The sequence below is a fragment of the Engraulis encrasicolus genome, chromosome 2, assembly GCF_034702125.1.
Source record: "Engraulis encrasicolus isolate BLACKSEA-1 chromosome 2, IST_EnEncr_1.0, whole genome shotgun sequence".
NCBI classification, from domain to species: Eukaryota; Metazoa; Chordata; class Actinopteri; order Clupeiformes; family Engraulidae; genus Engraulis; species Engraulis encrasicolus.
Genome location: NC_085858.1, coordinates 34,383,517 through 34,401,016, shown reverse-complemented (window position 1 = coordinate 34,401,016; position 17,500 = coordinate 34,383,517). Strand labels below are relative to the sequence as shown.

General features: G+C 44.3%; 1 protein-coding gene across 1 annotated transcript in view; it reads left to right on the top strand.

Moving 5' to 3' along the window:
* Window positions 1-17,500, top strand: part of olfm2a (olfactomedin 2a) — a 94,818-nt gene that overhangs the window by 70,995 nt on the left and 6,323 nt on the right. Inside the window, exons 4-5 of the mRNA XM_063187345.1 lie at window positions 1,237-1,456; window positions 5,321-5,427. Coding sequence (XP_063043415.1) covers window positions 1,237-1,456; window positions 5,321-5,427 — 327 coding nt within the window. The remainder of the gene's footprint in view (window positions 1-1,236; window positions 1,457-5,320; window positions 5,428-17,500) is intronic.

Here is a 17,500-nt window from a genome sequence, read left to right as displayed (position 1 = left end):
GATGGAAAACAGTTTTTTTCCCCCTCTTTCCACTTACCGGTACCCATACCCTCCAATCTACAGTCCACACCCATCTCAGTATGCATGGCCCATGGAGACCAACACCTGCTGCTGTTGCAGAAAGGCTTGCTTTGATAGCAACAGAGAGGCAGCAGTTCAGCCAGAGATAAAATTCTTCTTGTATTCTCCCAACTCCCAACCAGAAGATTCTAGAACAGAGAATCTCTAGAGAATTCTAGAATCTATTGATGGACTATCATCTCATTGATGGACCAATCCTCTCTGAGGAGGACGGAGAGGGAAGCAGGCTTTTCAATATCGCCCTGTCAAAGATGACGGCTGTCAGACGCCCTAGTGAGATCTGTGACATGGTGGGGCGCATCTTCAGACAGAGGGGGACAGGGACGGCTGGGCTCAGCCCCACACCAGCTGCCTCCGAGAGGAGCCACACACTGAGCTCAAAGGGGACAGATGGGAGGCTTCATGATGAAGAAAACACGATACTTTTTCTTTATTTTTTTTTATCTTCGTTCTTTCTTAAGTTATGAGAAGTGTTTGAAATGGTGAGACCGTCGGAGTAGGACAGTGAAGGCACTGTGGAACCCCAGTGTGCGTGTGTGTGGGCGTGCGTGTGTGTGTGTGTGTGTGTATCTGTGTATCTGTGTGTGTGTGTATCTGTGTGCGTGCGTGCGTGCTTGTGTGTGTGTGTGACTGTGGACTGTGGAGTGTCAGACCAGAGAGACATCAGCCTTTTCATCTGTTATGATGGCTGTTTTTAGAGGAATATGCAACTTGTGAACTTCCAGTAGAGAGTATAAGATATAACTTAGTTATAGACCACCCTCATTTCTTTTTGGTGGTGAGAGGGGTCTTTCTCTCTCCTTATCTGACACTCTCTTCTCTTGCCCTTCATATTCATATTCACCCCGTCCATTCTCTTCCTCTGTCCCTCTTTCTTTCTTTCTTTCTTTCTTTCTTTCTTTCTTTCTTTCTTTCTTTCTTTCTTTCTTTCTTTCTTTCTTTCTTTCTTTCTTTCTTTCCTTCTTTCTTTCTTTCTTCCTTTCTTGCTTTCCGTCTTTCTTTCTTTCTTTCTTTCTTTCTGTCCTTCCTTCCTTCTTTCTGTCCTTCCTTCCTTCTTTCTTTCTTTCTTTCTTTCTTTCTTTCTTTCTTTCTTTCTTTCTTTCTTTCTTTCTTTTCTTTCTTTCTCCTGCCCCCCTCCATGTCTTCCTCATGCAGGAGCTGAAGGACAAGATGACTCAGCTGCTCCCCCTGCTGCCGGTGCTGGAGCAGTACAAGGCGGACGCAGGCATGATCCTGCGGCTCCGGGACGAGGTGCGCAACCTGTCGCTGGTGCTGATGGCCATCCAGGAGGAGATGGGGGCCTACGACTACGAGGAGCTGAGGCAGAGGGTCCTGCTGCTGGAGACCAGGCTACACTCCTGCATGCAGAAGCTGGGTGAGAGAGAGAGAGAGAGAGAGAGAGAGAGAGAGAGAGAGAGAGAGAGAGAGAGAGAGAGAGAGAGAGAGAGAGAGAGAGAGAGAGAGAGAGAGAGAGAGAGAGAGAGAGAGACTTTTAACTTTCAAGCCTGTAACAATCACATATGAATCACGAGGCAATGGGATGGAAAAGAGGGAAGAAGGAGGGAGAGAGACTCAGAAAGAGAGAAGGGAGGAATCCAGGGGGAAGGGTGGAGATGCAAGCAGAGGAGTAGGGGACTGAGAGAGAGAGAGTCCTGCTGGAGACCATGGCTGCACTGCTGCATGCAGAGGTTGGGTGGTGAGAGTTAAGGCCCTCAATGACCTACAGCTGGAGGAGAAGGAGAGGAAGGATGGGACGAGAGAGAGAGAGAGAGAAAGATAGACGAGGGAAGGTAGAAAGGCAGGAAGAAGAAAGAAAGGGAGGTTGACAGAGAGAGAGAGGGAAAGATCTTGATGCATCACTGGTTTAGCTACAGCTTTAGAGTTGGCTTCACTCATGCATACTACAGACCCTGGACAGACACCTGCAGTAGAAAGCGAAGAAGTGAAGAGAAGGAATTAAATGGGCATGGAGGAAGAGAGAAAGAAAGAAAGACAGAAAGAAAGAAAGAAAGAAAGAAAGAAAGAAAGAAAGAAAGAAAGAAAGAAAGAAAGAAAGAAAGAAAGAAAGAAAGAAAGAAAGAAGGAGCTTCGGCAGTTTTATTGGTTCAGTCGGGTCTGGGGTCACTAACACATGTAAAGTTTTAGTGTTGTGGGAAAACCTGCGGACGAAGAGAATAAAAGACTGAATGAAATTATGGATGGCTGGTTGGATAGGTAAATGTATGAATACTATAACACAGCAGGAATGAAGGGAGGAATGAGGCGAGGAAGATCGATAGAGAAAGGGAGTGAGGAAGCGCTCCGCTGGGATTCTACTGCACCCATGTCGCCTCACCAGTTCACCTCTTCACTCACCCAGGAAGAGCAGAGGTGGAGTTTCATTCAACATTGAAAAGGATAGTAGATAAAAATTGAATTATGGACAGATGAATGGAACAATAGATGAGTGTAGGATAAATAAAGGGAAATCATTTAAGAGCAACGGAAGAAGGGATGGGTAAAGAGAAAGAAGAGATGAAAGAATACTCTGGTGGCCCACTGGTTGGGGACCTTGGTGGAGAAGACCAGGCCTCAGTCACTCACGCATACAGAGCAGCTCAAAGGTGCAGCCTCCATAAAAGGCAGAAAAGAATAGATAAATGGAATTATGGATGGATGGATGGAGGAAGAGAGAGAAGAATGAGAGAGGAGGAGGAGGAGGAGGAGGAAGAGGAGGAGGAGGAGGAGAAGGGGGTAAGAACGAGTGAGCTCTCCATATCGCTCCAATGGTTAAGGCTCCTGCTAGAGACCAGTAGAGGCTTCACTCATGCATCATGTGGGTGGGAATGGAGCGCACAAATAGAATTATGAACGGATGGATGATATGGAGAGGGAGGGTGGAGGAAGGGAGAGGGAGGGAGAGAAGGAGGGAGGCAGGGGCGGGAGAGAGGGTGGTGGCAGCAAGCGAGGGATGATATGGAGAGGGAGGGTGGAGGGAGTGAGAGAGCGACAAAGGCAGGGATGGTGGGGGAGAGGGTGGTGGCAGCGAGCGAGGGAGGGAGATGAATAAATGGAAATGTAAAGTGTATGAACTGAGAGAGGCGGCGGTGGCGGTGGCGGTGCCGCGGCGGTCTCTTTGAGGTGGAGAGGAGCTGTTATAGTGCACAGCTGGGTTTGGGGATGTGGTTTATTGGTGTCGTAAAATGCCCCCTGAAAATGCACTCACAGAGGAGAGGGGGGCCATTAACAAATGAGAGGGGAGCTTCGGTGACCCAGGTAGTTTTGATTTGTGGCCGGTCCTGCTCTTTCCTCAGCCCCTGAGGTTGACAAGCCACGACAGAATCATTTGTGCCAATCTGACATTGATGGCGAAAGTGTTTGGAGCAACAAAAAAACTGGGGGAGAAATACATAATACATAATACACAAACACACACACTAGGAGGTCCATCGTTTCGATTGGCTGCAAGCTCTTTGGTGGTATTAGACCATTCATTTATAGACAGTTCCATTTTTCATGCATGAGATATAGCGTGGTACAAAACCAGGTCAATCCCATTTGTATTGTACTGTACGAGAACATATTCGCTTGCCTGATGCGTGGCATGCAGGCTTTTATATATTTTTTTGTAATTTTGTCATTAGCATCAGTGAATGCTTTACTGACCACATAATTGTATGCGTTTGGGAGCACTGACTGAGGCACATTGGGTAATGTGATCTCTTGCTTCAAAGCATACATTTAGTTTAACTATAAAAGAGAGCGGAATCTCATTAGCAGTACTGTAGAAGCTTTTCCTATTAGTAAGACCTCATTAAAGCAAAACTGAATCATAGTGTAGTATGAGCAATATCTATTTATTCTTTTGCCCTTGTGATAGTGGCGTGTTAGGGCGGAGCAGTTGGGGTGCCGACCCATATGCCAAAAAAAACTAAAATCGTTCTACATGAAACAGCGATGAAGTATTATGAGGTTTTCAGCTGCCAGCAACAGTGCTTCAGATATAGCCCTATATCAGAGGCGGATACTGTAAATTGATGATTTAAACAGAAATGAAAATTCCCTCACAGAGTATGAAAAGCAGAGAAAGCGAAAGCGAGAGAGAGAGAGAGAGAGAGAGAGAGAGAGAGAGAGAGAGAGAGAGAGAGAGAGAGAGAGAGAGAATGAGAGAAAGCGAGAGAAAGCGAGAGAAAGTGAGGGAGTGATGATTTCACAGAAAAACGAAATTTGCTGTGAAGCTAAATGTAGCTTTTGGCTGTTGAATATTTTAAGAGCTTGTGTGGAAAACCACCCAGAAAGCTGAGCTTACTGTATAACAACCGTGTAACTTTCAAAAAGGGACACTGGCTTCATTACAACTACAGTACTTTATACATTGTCTCGTTAATGCCAGTGCAGTGCTTCAGTCGTTATGTAAAAAGCCCTGTAAAAATATAACAGTATCCTCGCATCTATATATATATTTGAAACAATAGTCTGTCTTCCTGTTTAATAATATTCCATATTTTTCTTCTGGCAGTATGTCAGTTTTATCACCAGCACTGTTTGTTAATCAAGGCAACTGCTGTGCTTCATCCCCATTCATATTTAGTACTGACTCTGGCATTTTGGGCATTTTGATTAACTCAGCTATTGTAATGAATGCTACTACACCTCGTGATAAAAGCACTCACATCAACAAGACAAGTGGCTCTATTTAAACTAATAAAACTGACTAATATTCTGACTAATAATGTGCTGCAAACGTAAAAATAGCAATACATTATTCATCATGTGTTAATATTTTATTTTTTTATGGCTGTTTGGCTTTTATTTTGGTGGGATGCTGGAGGTGGAGGGCAAAAATTAAGATGGAAAGAGTCACATGGGTGTGTTTGGGGAATAAGCACAGGTCGGAGCTGAGCCTGGATGGTGGCCCTATCCCCTATGAATATTTAAAACATCTGATGTCAAACTAATATAGGTTCCAGACAGTGGGGCCAAACAAGCTTGTAAAGTGAGGCTGAACCAGAGTGGGGTCTCCAGCAGCATGTTTTATGTTTTCTTCTTTGTGTGTGTGTGTGTGTGTGTGTGTGTGTGATTGTGCGTGTGCGTGTGTGCATGCGTGAGAGCGTGTGCGCGTGCATATGTGCGTGCCTGTGTGTGTGTGTGCGTGTGTGTGTGTGTGTTTGTGTGCATGCACGTGCACGTGTGTGCGTGCCTCCGTGCCTCCGTGCGTGCATGTGTGTGTGTGTGCGTGCGTGCGTGCGTGCGTCTGCAGGCTGTGGGAAGCTGACGGGAGTGAGTAACCCCATCACCGTGCGCGCCTCTGGCTCAAGGTTCGGCTCCTGGATGACAGACACCATGATCCCCAGCTCAGACAACCGGGTAAGCCTGCCCTTTACTGACTGCACATAGTATCTGTGTGTGTGTGCGTGTGTGTGTGTGTGCGCGTGTGCGCGTGTGCGTGTGAGTCTGGAATATGTCTGGAGCAGTGGCGTAACAACTCGGTCACGGGCCCCGGTGCGAGTATCCAGCACGGGCCCTCGGAGGTTGTTCAAATTTTAGGATATTTTATCTAGCCTAATACATTACGGGTGAAAGGGTGGGCTATATTATTTGCAATTGCAATAGTATCGTGAATGCTGCAACGATGTGCACATTTACATCATAGAGTAGGCCTATTTAAGTTATCTGTCCCAAAAAAACCCAGGACAAACGCAAAGACAGGCTTTCGGAATACGGTTGAAACAGGGACAGTGGGCTGGAGACTAGCAGTGTGTGCGTGTGCTTGCGAGCGCACGGTGCCTGCCCAGCTGACAGCACAGTAGGCTACACAGACGAGGGAGACAACCCTGCTGATCTTAAGCACCCCAGTTTAAACTTCATAGATAAAAAAATAACACTAAGGACTTAAAAGATAGTTAGCACAATCAACAGGATATGCCTTAATAATGATTTCAATCTTCCACTACCCCACATACACAAGGTGCCACTGCAAAGTTTTGCGTCCTTTGGCATCATCAAATAACGGCACAATATGCAATGCTGGTTATGGAAGACGGTCCCGGCTACCATAAACATTGGAAAAGGTGGAGACGGTGCACTTTGAATGGAAACACAACATCCAAGACAACCATGCCAACACATTGGTGACAGCCCACCAGTAAAACATACACAGATAGAGCTCTACACACGCACACAGAATGGTCCACTTATTTAGATTTCTTTCTCCCCTCCCAGAGCTGACAACTCGAGAGTCCACTTCGTAACATAGCCAAGCTAACAGAAGAACTTAACTTATATTATGCTAACAGGAGAAACGCTAGATGATAAAATCAATATGGAGTGGAGATGCTGTTAGCGAGTCAGCACAACTAGTTGTCAATTGGAGAACACAAAACTAAGTTATAACGCTGGGAATAACTACAGCAATACCGCTGTCACAGATTACAAACTAGAATGGACACCGTTAAAAATGTGCCTCGTCTCATTCGTTTAACCAGACCCTGCCGAACCCAGACTAAGTCACTGGACTAGAAATGTGACAACAACTGGAAAATACCTGAAGGAGATGAGTGATATGAAATCAATATAATGCCACAGCGGACATTATTATAGGGAAACCTGTCCTTACCTTCTTCGTAGCGTCTTTGAAATCTTCTTAGATAATATCCAAGGAGGTCTAATATCCATAGGATGTTCTTGCTAGCCAGTAGCCATCTCTATTCTTGGCGAATGAAGTGACTAAACTCATTTTATATTCCGCCTTCAAGAAAGCCAACAACGCATACTACTACAATATAGATAAGATGAGAACAAAAGGCCACGTTTTGACTGACCAGCATGCATTTAATTTGAATTGGTAAGGGAATCAATCATGTGGTAATTCCAAACAGAACGTTACCACTGGCGACTCGCGCTCCCTGTTTACATAAAGCCAATGATAGTGTATGAAATTATATATCCCATAATTCCAGGCCGCAATGTAAAAAATAAAATGCACAAATACAGCGTTCATGTGTTACCTTTATTGCTATTTGAAACATTTGACTTAATTTACATTGACTGCCAATGTAATTACCTATACTGCCCTACAAAGGCTAAGCGCAGTAACTACGCCACCATTGAAACTGAGAAAAATGACCTTAAAGTTTTCCTACTGGCCAGCCAAGCAGGTTGCAGGTACAACAGTGGTGATGCTTTTAAATAATGCATTTATAGGAAGGAATTTTTTATAGAAAAAGAAAAGTTTAAAAAATATGACCTTTGACCTCAAAAAAGTAGAAAAATCGTAGATACTGCACTTAGCCTTTGTATAATGTGACTAATTAGAACACTATTCCAAAGGCTAAGTGCAGTATCTACAATTCAGCTATGTTCTGAACATATCATTTTTGAATTACTTAAGCATTTTTATTTGATTTTTATTGGTTTGTGGTTTGTTTATGTCAGTTTATAATTGGGTGATGTATTTAAATTGCACATTAGCTTCAGTAATCTATTTTTTATTATTTTTAAAATGTCATATTGCACAGTTTCATGTGAAATATGATATGAAAGCCTATACAAATACATTACTTTACAATTACAATACACACTTTTAAGCATTTGGGATGGTGTTCTTTGTTATATTTGGTTTTCTAATGGCATTGATATCACTGGACATGCAGAACACAAATACACACAACCATTTGGGTGTCAACTTTAACCCATTTTAGCCTATGCCCTTTTTGGGAAAAGGTGCCCTCTGCCTATTAAAACTTAAACATCACCCTTGGCCGATGCCCGATACGGAGAAGCCGATATTCAGGGCCGATAAAAATGACAAAAATCAGTATCAGTAAAAAAAAATCCTATACCATCACCTTTTCATCACACCATAACGTGAATAACAGGAAAATAACTGTCATGTACAAAGCACACTGAGGAACTAGTTTTTCAAGTGTCTGTAGCCTACACAGTATTATATCGACCTTAAAAGGAATACATGACACATTCAAAGGTGGCTTGACAGTGGTACAATAACATAGAACTTGACTGTAAATTAGGAAAATGTTGGGGATGACCCCAAGATTATAATGGGTGTAAATATTTAGGCCTATTTTTTCACCTGTATACTTTACTTGATTTACTAGGGCCTTTGGACTAAGCCCATTTCACTAAATAAATCAATCAACTGAATAACAATAACAAAACAAAATAACAAACCAAAGAAATGCAAACAAAATACATAGACAACTAAAACCATTTCTTTAAACCAACCCCCTTATTTTCATATTATAACATGGGCCTACATTGCAAAAAATCCCATTGAAAACACCCCTGTCCAAAATGGTTTGGTCCATCAAACTGCAGACACCCCTCTATTTTACTCTGATTGGAACATTTTGTTGCTGAATGAGGAAGTGATAGCATGCCGGTGACCTGGTCAGTTAAATGTTACAGAAATGTTTTACAGTATTTCTAACCAAATAAACGTCTATGACTTCAAATAGCCAGTTTGCAAGTTATGTTTGTTACTCATTAGAGATCGCTAAACAGATGGAAGTTGATAAATGAATGACGCTACGAAATGCACGTTTTGAAACGCGGTGGAAATGAAACACTGAAACATGCTGGTAGGCACTCGTTACAACGCTAGTTCTAGGTAAAAGTTATGGCAAATGGGGGTGACAAATGACAGAACAATGAACCAGAGAAATAAAAACAGTAGTTTACTCTTGTTGGAACGGCTGGTTGATTGCTCAACTTATGCAGTCTGTGCTTGAAATCTGAGGGTGTTTGTGAATGTTGTCTAGTTACTTGATATTTGCATTACTCGGATGACAGACCGCATCTACTGAGCAGCCGAGTTAACTGAACGCATGACTTCACAACCTACTGCGTTTAGCCTTGGCTTTCTACTGTGTTGCGAGCCAGGCGAACAAAGGAAGACCGCAGCAACTACACGTACTGCGTTTTGCTTTAGTTTTTTTAGAATGTTCGAACCAGTTGAACAAAGGCGACCGCAGTAACTACCACTTACCTTCTACCTGCACTAAACACATACACACACACACACACACACACACACACACACACACACACACACACACACACACACACACTGCTGCTGGTGTACTTGACAGACCTTTTTTATATTTATTTTCTTCAAAATGCTACTATTACCATGTCAGAACGCTATAAAGGACTTTTTTAGGAAAAGCACAAAAGCACAACAAATACCTCTTAATGTATGTCCTCTACAAGTCTTCTGTTGTCCAGTCTTGCACTTTAAATGTCTGTATGAGCACTGTCTATGTCCATACTGTCTTAAGTCCATGTATAAGTACTGTCTATGTCTATACTGTCTATGTCCTTACCTTAATTAGTCTATGTCTGTATGGGAAAGCAAGAAATGTAATTTCAAATTCTTTGTATGACCAGTGCATGTAAAGAAATTGACAATAAAACCTACTTGACTTGACTTGACTTGACTTACTGCGGTTAGCCTTGGTTTTAGGTTGACTTTTGTAGTTACTGCTAAATTGAAACATTAATATCTCTAAAACGGGACACATTTGGACCACAAAACTTTGCCACAAAATAAATAAGGTGTTATTAAGGCCATTTTCAGTATAAACTCAATTTCGACAAAATATGTAGTTACTGCGTTTAGCCTTTGTACGGCAGTATAGGAATATAGTAACTAAAAGTGCCAATTTGCAATTGATTTAATTCTCTAAATTCCCACCGTCTTGTGGGAGTCTGCCACGGTCTATAAATAGTGTCTGGACAAAATGCGAGAGCGCATTAGGTGCTTTCTTCCAATCGCCATTAACGAGTATACTGTGGGGGCCCGCGAAGCACTCCGGAGGGCCCGGTCACGGGCCCCTCAGTCGTCGCGGGCCCCGGTGCGACTGCACCGGCTGCACCGCCTATGGTTACGCCACTGGTCTGGAGTCTGTGAATGTTGTATTACGTGTCTAGTCAGTGATCCAGGGGGTGTGGTGATGAGATCGCGGATTGCCTTGTGCCAAGCCAGTGGGCTAAGTTGATGTAAATGTCATAACACACATGTATAGCACATGTATAGTGAACAGCACATGTATAGAAACAAAGTGAAGCATTGAACTGCCCTCTTTTGTGCTATGCTTCTTTCTTTTTTTTCACCTGAAGGTGCTGTGTAAATTGGAAAGATTGATCTAATAGTATTGATTTTGTTCAAGTCATTCATGAAACCGACTGGTACACATAGATAATCAAATTAGTGAAATGTCTTCCTACAGTTTTAAATGCAGAGTGAAGCCATAGCAAAGCCAGCTAATTAGGCTACATCAAATTAGATTCAACTTATTCATAGTCATAGCACACGTAGGTAGGCTACAGGCCAGGGTAACCAAGCATCCAATTAGCCATGCGAGGAGTAGCACGTCTGAGATATATAACATAATATTATAAGTAGTACGTAGTAAAAGAGAGACACTATATTGATCCCGAAGGAAATTAAGGGGAATCATTTTCAATCAATAGGCTACATGCAATAGCAAAACTTTCACCTCTAAACATATGAAGGGGTTGGCACAGGGGGCTAGAACCCAGGAGCTGTTACACCGTACATTGCAGTGTTTATTCAACACATAGAGTCAATTAAACACCCTAGAGTGTAATTTGGCCCCAGGGTACTCTCTTAGTGTTGGAGTAATGGTGAGTTTTATGCTGTTGTATGGAGTGGTTTGTTTGGAATCCTTCCAGGGACATACCGGTAATAACCAACGCATATTATGGGCTGTTGTTGCTATTGTAGCCAGCGGCGCATTAGGAGTGAGCACTGTGCTCTGTGTGTACAGTACGTCCATAGCAACCATTACATTAGGCTGCAAAAGACTTCTACTCAGAGAGGAGAAATAGGGCAGCTGCACAAAATAGCACACTAATAAGCCAGGGCTGACAACACCTTTTGGAAGAAAGGTTACACATGTTAGAGGTCCAAAAATAGTCCGGACTTGTCATTGAGCAGATACAATGGAACAGTGAAGGTGGTGATACACAGGGCATTATTTTAAGCAATGTTGCTGGGCAATGACATGATGGCCTCCTCATTTTCCAATAAAATAATTGTGAAAATGTATCCACTGGTGATCCAAGTTCTCCTGATAATAGTGTTAAAGTGATAAACTATCCAAATAAAATCGTATTGCCTAAAGGCATTGCAAAAAAGCCTAGTGTATTATCACATTATGGCTACTGATACAACCTGAAACAAAATCCAGTTGCTTACTTACAGTGTAGCTCCATTGCCCACCATGACCAGAATGATGAATGAGAACCTTCACAGGCAACCATGGCGAGAGGGCACATCAAGAGTCCAGAGGTGCAGGGAAGATGGTGGTAGTATGGATGGTGATGTTGGTGGTGCTGATGGTTGCTGACAGGCTGAGGGATGGATAGTGCCTGGATGAGTGAGCATCTTCACAGGCTATGATGGCGGGAGGACACATTGGGGTCAGCTAATGCTGAATGACTGTCTAGCTTCACAAACATTAGGCGGTGAAAAGAAATTAGGTGCACACAAAGCCTGATGTAAATAATATGGTGAATTTGTGTAAATTGAGCCACTTTTGGCCAAAAAGTGTTCCAATTTACATGAATTCACCATATGTACAGCATATTAGAGGCAACTGAATCCAAGCATTTCAGGTTTAGGTCAATCTCACCAGAAGATCATAGTGGTGATGTGTTGGTGGTGGTGTTGCATGGAGGTGATGTCGGTGAGGGTGATGGTTGCAGACTGAAAAGGCAGCTATAGCCCCAGATGAATGAAGATCTTCACAGGCTATGACAGCAAATGAACTCGCAGGGGGTATCATGGTGCATGGTGGCTTAATATGGAAGCGGTGGTGGTGATCAAAGCAGAGGGGTTGACAAATGGACAGCTGGATAATGCTTGATGGCTGAGAAAATTCACAAACAACAATGTCAATAGGACACATTGGGGGCAATGTTGTGCATGGAAGATGGTGGTGGTGGTGGTGGTGGTGGTGGTGGTGGTTGCAGACACCTTGAATGATGGTAGCTTGACTGTGTTAATAGCAGAAGTGTTGACAAATGGACAGCTGGACAAATGGACAGCTGGATAATGCATGATGGCTGAGAAAATTCACAAACAACAATGTCAATAGGACACATTGGGGTCAACGTTGTGCATGGAAGATGTTGGTGGTGGTGGTGGTGGTGCTGCTGGTGGTGGTGATGGTGGATGCAGACAGCTTGAATGATGGATATCCGCTTGACCAGGATGAATGAGAAGAAGAGGATTCTTTAGGGGCAGTGCGGTGCATGGTGGTGAAAATGGAGGTTCGTGGTGGTGGTGTTAATAGCAGAGGGGTTGACAAATGGACAGCTGGATAATGTTTGATGGCTGAGAAACTTCACAAACAACAATGTAAAGAGGACACATTGGGGGCAATGTTGTGCATGGAAGATGGTGGTGGTGGTGATGATGGTCGATGCAGACAGCTTGAATGATGGATAGCCGCTTGACCAGGATGAATGAGAAGAAGAGGATTCTTTAGGGGCAGTGCGGTGCATGGTGGTGAAAATTGAGGTGTGTGGTGGTGGTGTTAATAGCAGAGGGATTGACAAATGGACAGATGGATAATGCTTGATGGCTGAGAAACTGATTAGTCATGGGTAAGCGGTTAGGGCATCAGACTTGTAGCCCAAATGTTGCCGGTTCGACTTCCGACCTGCCAGGTTGGTGGGGGGAGTAATTAACCAGTGCTCTCCCTCATACTCCTCCATGACTGAGGTACCCTGAGCATGCTACCGTCCCGCCGCACTGCTCAACTTGGGATGCCATTGGGGGCTGCCCCCTTGCACGGGTGAGGCATAAATTGCAATTTTATTGTGTGCAGTGTGCAGTGAACACTTCTGTGCTGTGGAGTGCTGTGTCACAATGACAATAGGAGTTGGAGTTTCCCAGGTGGGCTTTTCTTTAACTTCACAACAATATCAAGAGGACGCATTGGGGGCAATGTGGTGCATGGAAGATGGTGGTGGTGATTGCAGACAGCTTGAATGATGGATAGTCGCCCGCTTGCCCAGGATGAATGAGAAGAAGAGAATAGTTTAGGGGCAGTGTGATGAAAATGGAGGTGTCTGGTGGTGGTCTTAATAGCAGAGGGGTTGACAAATGGACAGCTGGATAATGCTTGATGGCTGAGAAACTTCACAAACAACAATGTCAAGAGGACACATGGAAGATGGTGGTGGTGGTGATGGTGATGGTGATGGTTTCAGACAGCTCGAATGATGGATATCCCAGGATGAATGCGATGAAGAGGATACTTTAGCGGCAGTGTGGTGCATGGTGGTGAAAATGGAGGTGCGTGGTGGTGGTGGTGTTAAAAGCAGAGGTGTTGACAAATGGACAGATGGATAAACCTGGATGGCTGAGAATCGTCACAAACAACAATGGCAAGAGGAAACATTGAAGGCACAGTGGTGCATGGTGATAGAAATGGTGGTGGTGGTGATGGTAGTGGTGGTTGAAGGTAAGCAGAGGAGTTGATGGATAGCTGGTTATCTCTAGACAGGGAAGCCAACAAGGGGAGAATGGCAGGGGGTGCAAAGGGGACAGTTGCCCTGGGCCTAGGGACAGAGGGGGCCCAGAATTGTGTTTTCAGTACATGCATTGGGTGGGTGTGGGGTGGGGGGCCCTTTCAGTTGACTTTGTTCTGGGCCCTGCCAAAGCTGTCAGCGGCCCTGTCCGTGGATTAGTGAGGTTTTTATCAAACACACATTGGGGACAGCATGGTGATGGTGATGGAAGTTGATGGTAACAGGGGGGTTGGCTGATGGATAGCTGGCAATGGATCACATTGGGTGCAGCATGGTGCTGGTGGAGATGGTGGTGAAAGTGAAGTGAAAGCCCAACTGGGAAACTCCAACTCCCATTGTCATTGCGACACATCAATCCACTGCACACAACGAAATTGCATGTATGCCTCACCCGTGCAAGGGGGCAGCCCCACATGAAAGCCGAAAGATGATGATGATGGTGTTTGTGAAGGAAGTTGACAGTAACAGAGGGATTGACTGGCTATCCCTGGACAAGTGAGAAATGACACAAACAACAATGTCAAAAGGACAAATTAGGGGCCACGTGGTGCGTGGTGCTGAAGATGGTGGAGGTAGTGGTGATGGTGATGGTGCTTGTTGGAGATGGAAGTTGAAAGAAACACAAGAGAGGGGTCGACTGATGGATGATCGTTGGCTGACCCCAGCATGTTCCCGTCACTGCAACGGATGCCGTCTGATTAATCTGGCCGACCGTCTGTCCGTCATGGGTGTGGATATTAATCGTCCATCTCAGCCCTAAGTCCCCCCCCCATCATCACCTCTCCTAATTACCCTCAGTGGCATGACCTGATGACGGAGAGGCAGAGATTATATGAGCAAAGCCCACTGTGTTTATTAGTCAGACTGAAGAGAAGAGAAGAGAAGAGAAGAGAAGAGGAGAGGAGAGGAGAGGAGAGGAGAAGAGAGGAGATGGGAGGAGGGCAAGGGGGAGCAGGGGAGGGGTGAGAGGAGAGGAGAGGAGAGCAGAGGAGAGGAGAGGTGAAATGAGAGGAGAGGAGAGAGAGAAGGGAATAGAGGGGAAGATAAGAGGCGAGGCAAATAGAGAAGGGGAGTGGAGAGAAGAGGGTGGGAGAGTAGGGGAGGGTATATTAGAGGAGGGGAGAGGAGGGGAGAAGATGGAGGAGGAGAGGAGTGAGCAGAGGGGACATTGATAGCTGAGTAGAAATGGAAGAAAGAGCTTGGCGACAGAAGAAGGAAAAAGTAGGATAGATGATGTGTATGTACCACCGTGAATTCCAAAGGACCTTAAAAATGTATGAAGGAGGTGAGCTGAGAAGGGAAGACGTGAGAATTGGAGAGGATAGCGTACAACCAGAAGCCAGAATACAACATGCAGCCAGAGTACAACCTGCAGCCAGAGTACAACCTGCAGCCAGAGTACAACATGCAGCCAGAGTACAACATGCAGCCAGAGTACAACATGCAGCCAGAGTACTGTACAACATGCAGCCAGAGTACTGTACAACATGCAGCCAGAGTACTGTACAACATGCAGCCAGAGTACTGTACAACATGCAGCCAGAGTACAACATGCAGCCAGAGTACAACATGCAGCCAGAGTACAACATGCAGCCAGAGTACAACATGCAGCCAGAGTACAACATGCAGCCAGAGTACTGTACAACATGCAGCCAGAGTACAACATGCAGCCAGAGTACAACATGCAGCCAGAGTACTGTACAACATGCAGCCAGAGTACTGTACAACATGCAGCCAGAGTGCAATCTCAGCTATCAAAGTAGGCTGTAGAAAACGAGAGTTAAGAAGAACAGAAGCATTGCAACTAAAGAAAAAAAATGAAGAGTGGCGAAGAGAAGGGGCCAATAGCCTGCAGTGGTTATGTGACCCGTGCTGTGCTGGAGCTGGGCAGTGGAGTGTGAGGCCATGCAGTGGAGGACTATGCCCAAGCACCACGAGCAGATACCCATGCCTGCCTGCGTCTGCAGCACACACACACACACACACACACACACACACACACACACACACACACACACACACACACACACACACACACACACACACACACACACACACACTCAGTGCATTTTGCAGTGTTAATTCCAGAGGTGGTCAAAGTGAAAGTAGAGGTAAAAAAAACAAGCCTGCCATAGTTTCCTTCCAACACAATTAACTTCACTGAGTAACTAGTCTACAGTTTCTATACAGTGGTGGTGGCACATCATATTAGAGCGGTGAGGGCACATCATTTTGGGGGTTTTCTTTTTAGGTGTTATTTTTCCATTGCATTACATTGCACTTACACTTACGTAGCTTACGACGCTTTTAAAAAAAAAAAAAACGATTTACAGATATTACAACCTGTATTATATGTGTCTTGAAATGTCCATGTTGGCATTATGTATATTTATGTAAGCTACTGAACACCTTCCCCCCTGGAATCAATAAAGTTACTCTACTCTACTCTACTCTACTCTACTTACTCTACAGGCTATTGGTTACACTCCCTGGAGCAATGTGGGGTTAGGTGCCTTGCTCAAGGGCACTTCAGCCATGGATGGAGGTGTAGAGAGTGTTAAGGGAACTAACACTTTCAGTAACAACAACATCTAGCTACCTCATTAGGTGCAATGGAATAACTGCTGTAACCGTTATGTAATATCATGTGCTAGTGTTGTGCTTTGATTACACCATACATTTACTTCTACTTTTAATTTGGCCACCTCTGCTTCATTCACCACTTAGGATGTGCTTGTAAACTGCCACTCCGAGCGCCCCGGGGGCACACAACAATCCAAGCTCTGACTTTAACACTGTTTGTAAATTCCAAGCTCTGGTTTATTTATTATCAAGAGTGGATTGCTCTGGGGTTTTTTTTTTCAGAACGACAGGTTGCATCCTAGAAAGTCAAATGTAACACTCTTCCATTCCTACTCCTACTCTCTGATTCTAGTCTGTAAGTGTTGTAAGTGTTGTACAGTAATACGAAACTGGGAACACTGATCATGGGCTAGACCCGAAACATTTGTCCCTTGTCTGTCGGTTTTATTTATTTTATCCGGCTTTGTTTAATTCAGTTTTGATTTTGCATTCATCTCTTGTGAGCGACTCCTTTCTTCCTTTTCGCCATACTGTTCTTGGAATTACGCACCGAGCAAAACGCTCGGAAAAAGACACTGGCGCGGACGCCACCCCACCATCGTTAAATTAACACTGAAGTATTAACTGTGCACTCCGCTTACTGACCACCACAGCTTATACCATCCATCAATGCCCAAGAGCATAAGAGCAACTGCAGTCACACGACACTAGAGGTGCTTAACTCGAATCTTTGAGGCGTCCGGATTGATTGGATCATTCCAAGGAGAGTATCCGGATTAGACGGATCACTCGGATCACACGGATCACTTATTTAAAATAGGCCTAAATAAAAATAATTAAAAAAATAATGTATTTTTTAAAACGTTTCTGCCGTTAAATAGCTATGCCCTTGTTGTTCCATTTATCAATTCATGTTGATAAATCAAAGAGTAAGACAGTTTGATCAACAAAACTCACTTTATGAATGTCACAGTTCCTAAACTCATGCTGCGATCCGACCCACGTCCTCTCCTCACTAAACATGCAACCACAACTCGAACAGCCTTTGGCAGCAGTGAAACGGCATGTTCCTGATTTTGCAATAAATAATGTGTGTTGTTTGTATTTAAGAAGACTAAAAGTCAAATATTTGGGAGCAGAAGTCTAGTTGAGCAGGGATGGTCAGGAGGCGAGCAGCAGATGACCACTCGCTTCCGCTGCCGAGTTGCCTTGCGACTCGCACACTCGTGGCAAAAACGAAACTTGCGTTGATCCGATCCGTAGGGGATTCGCT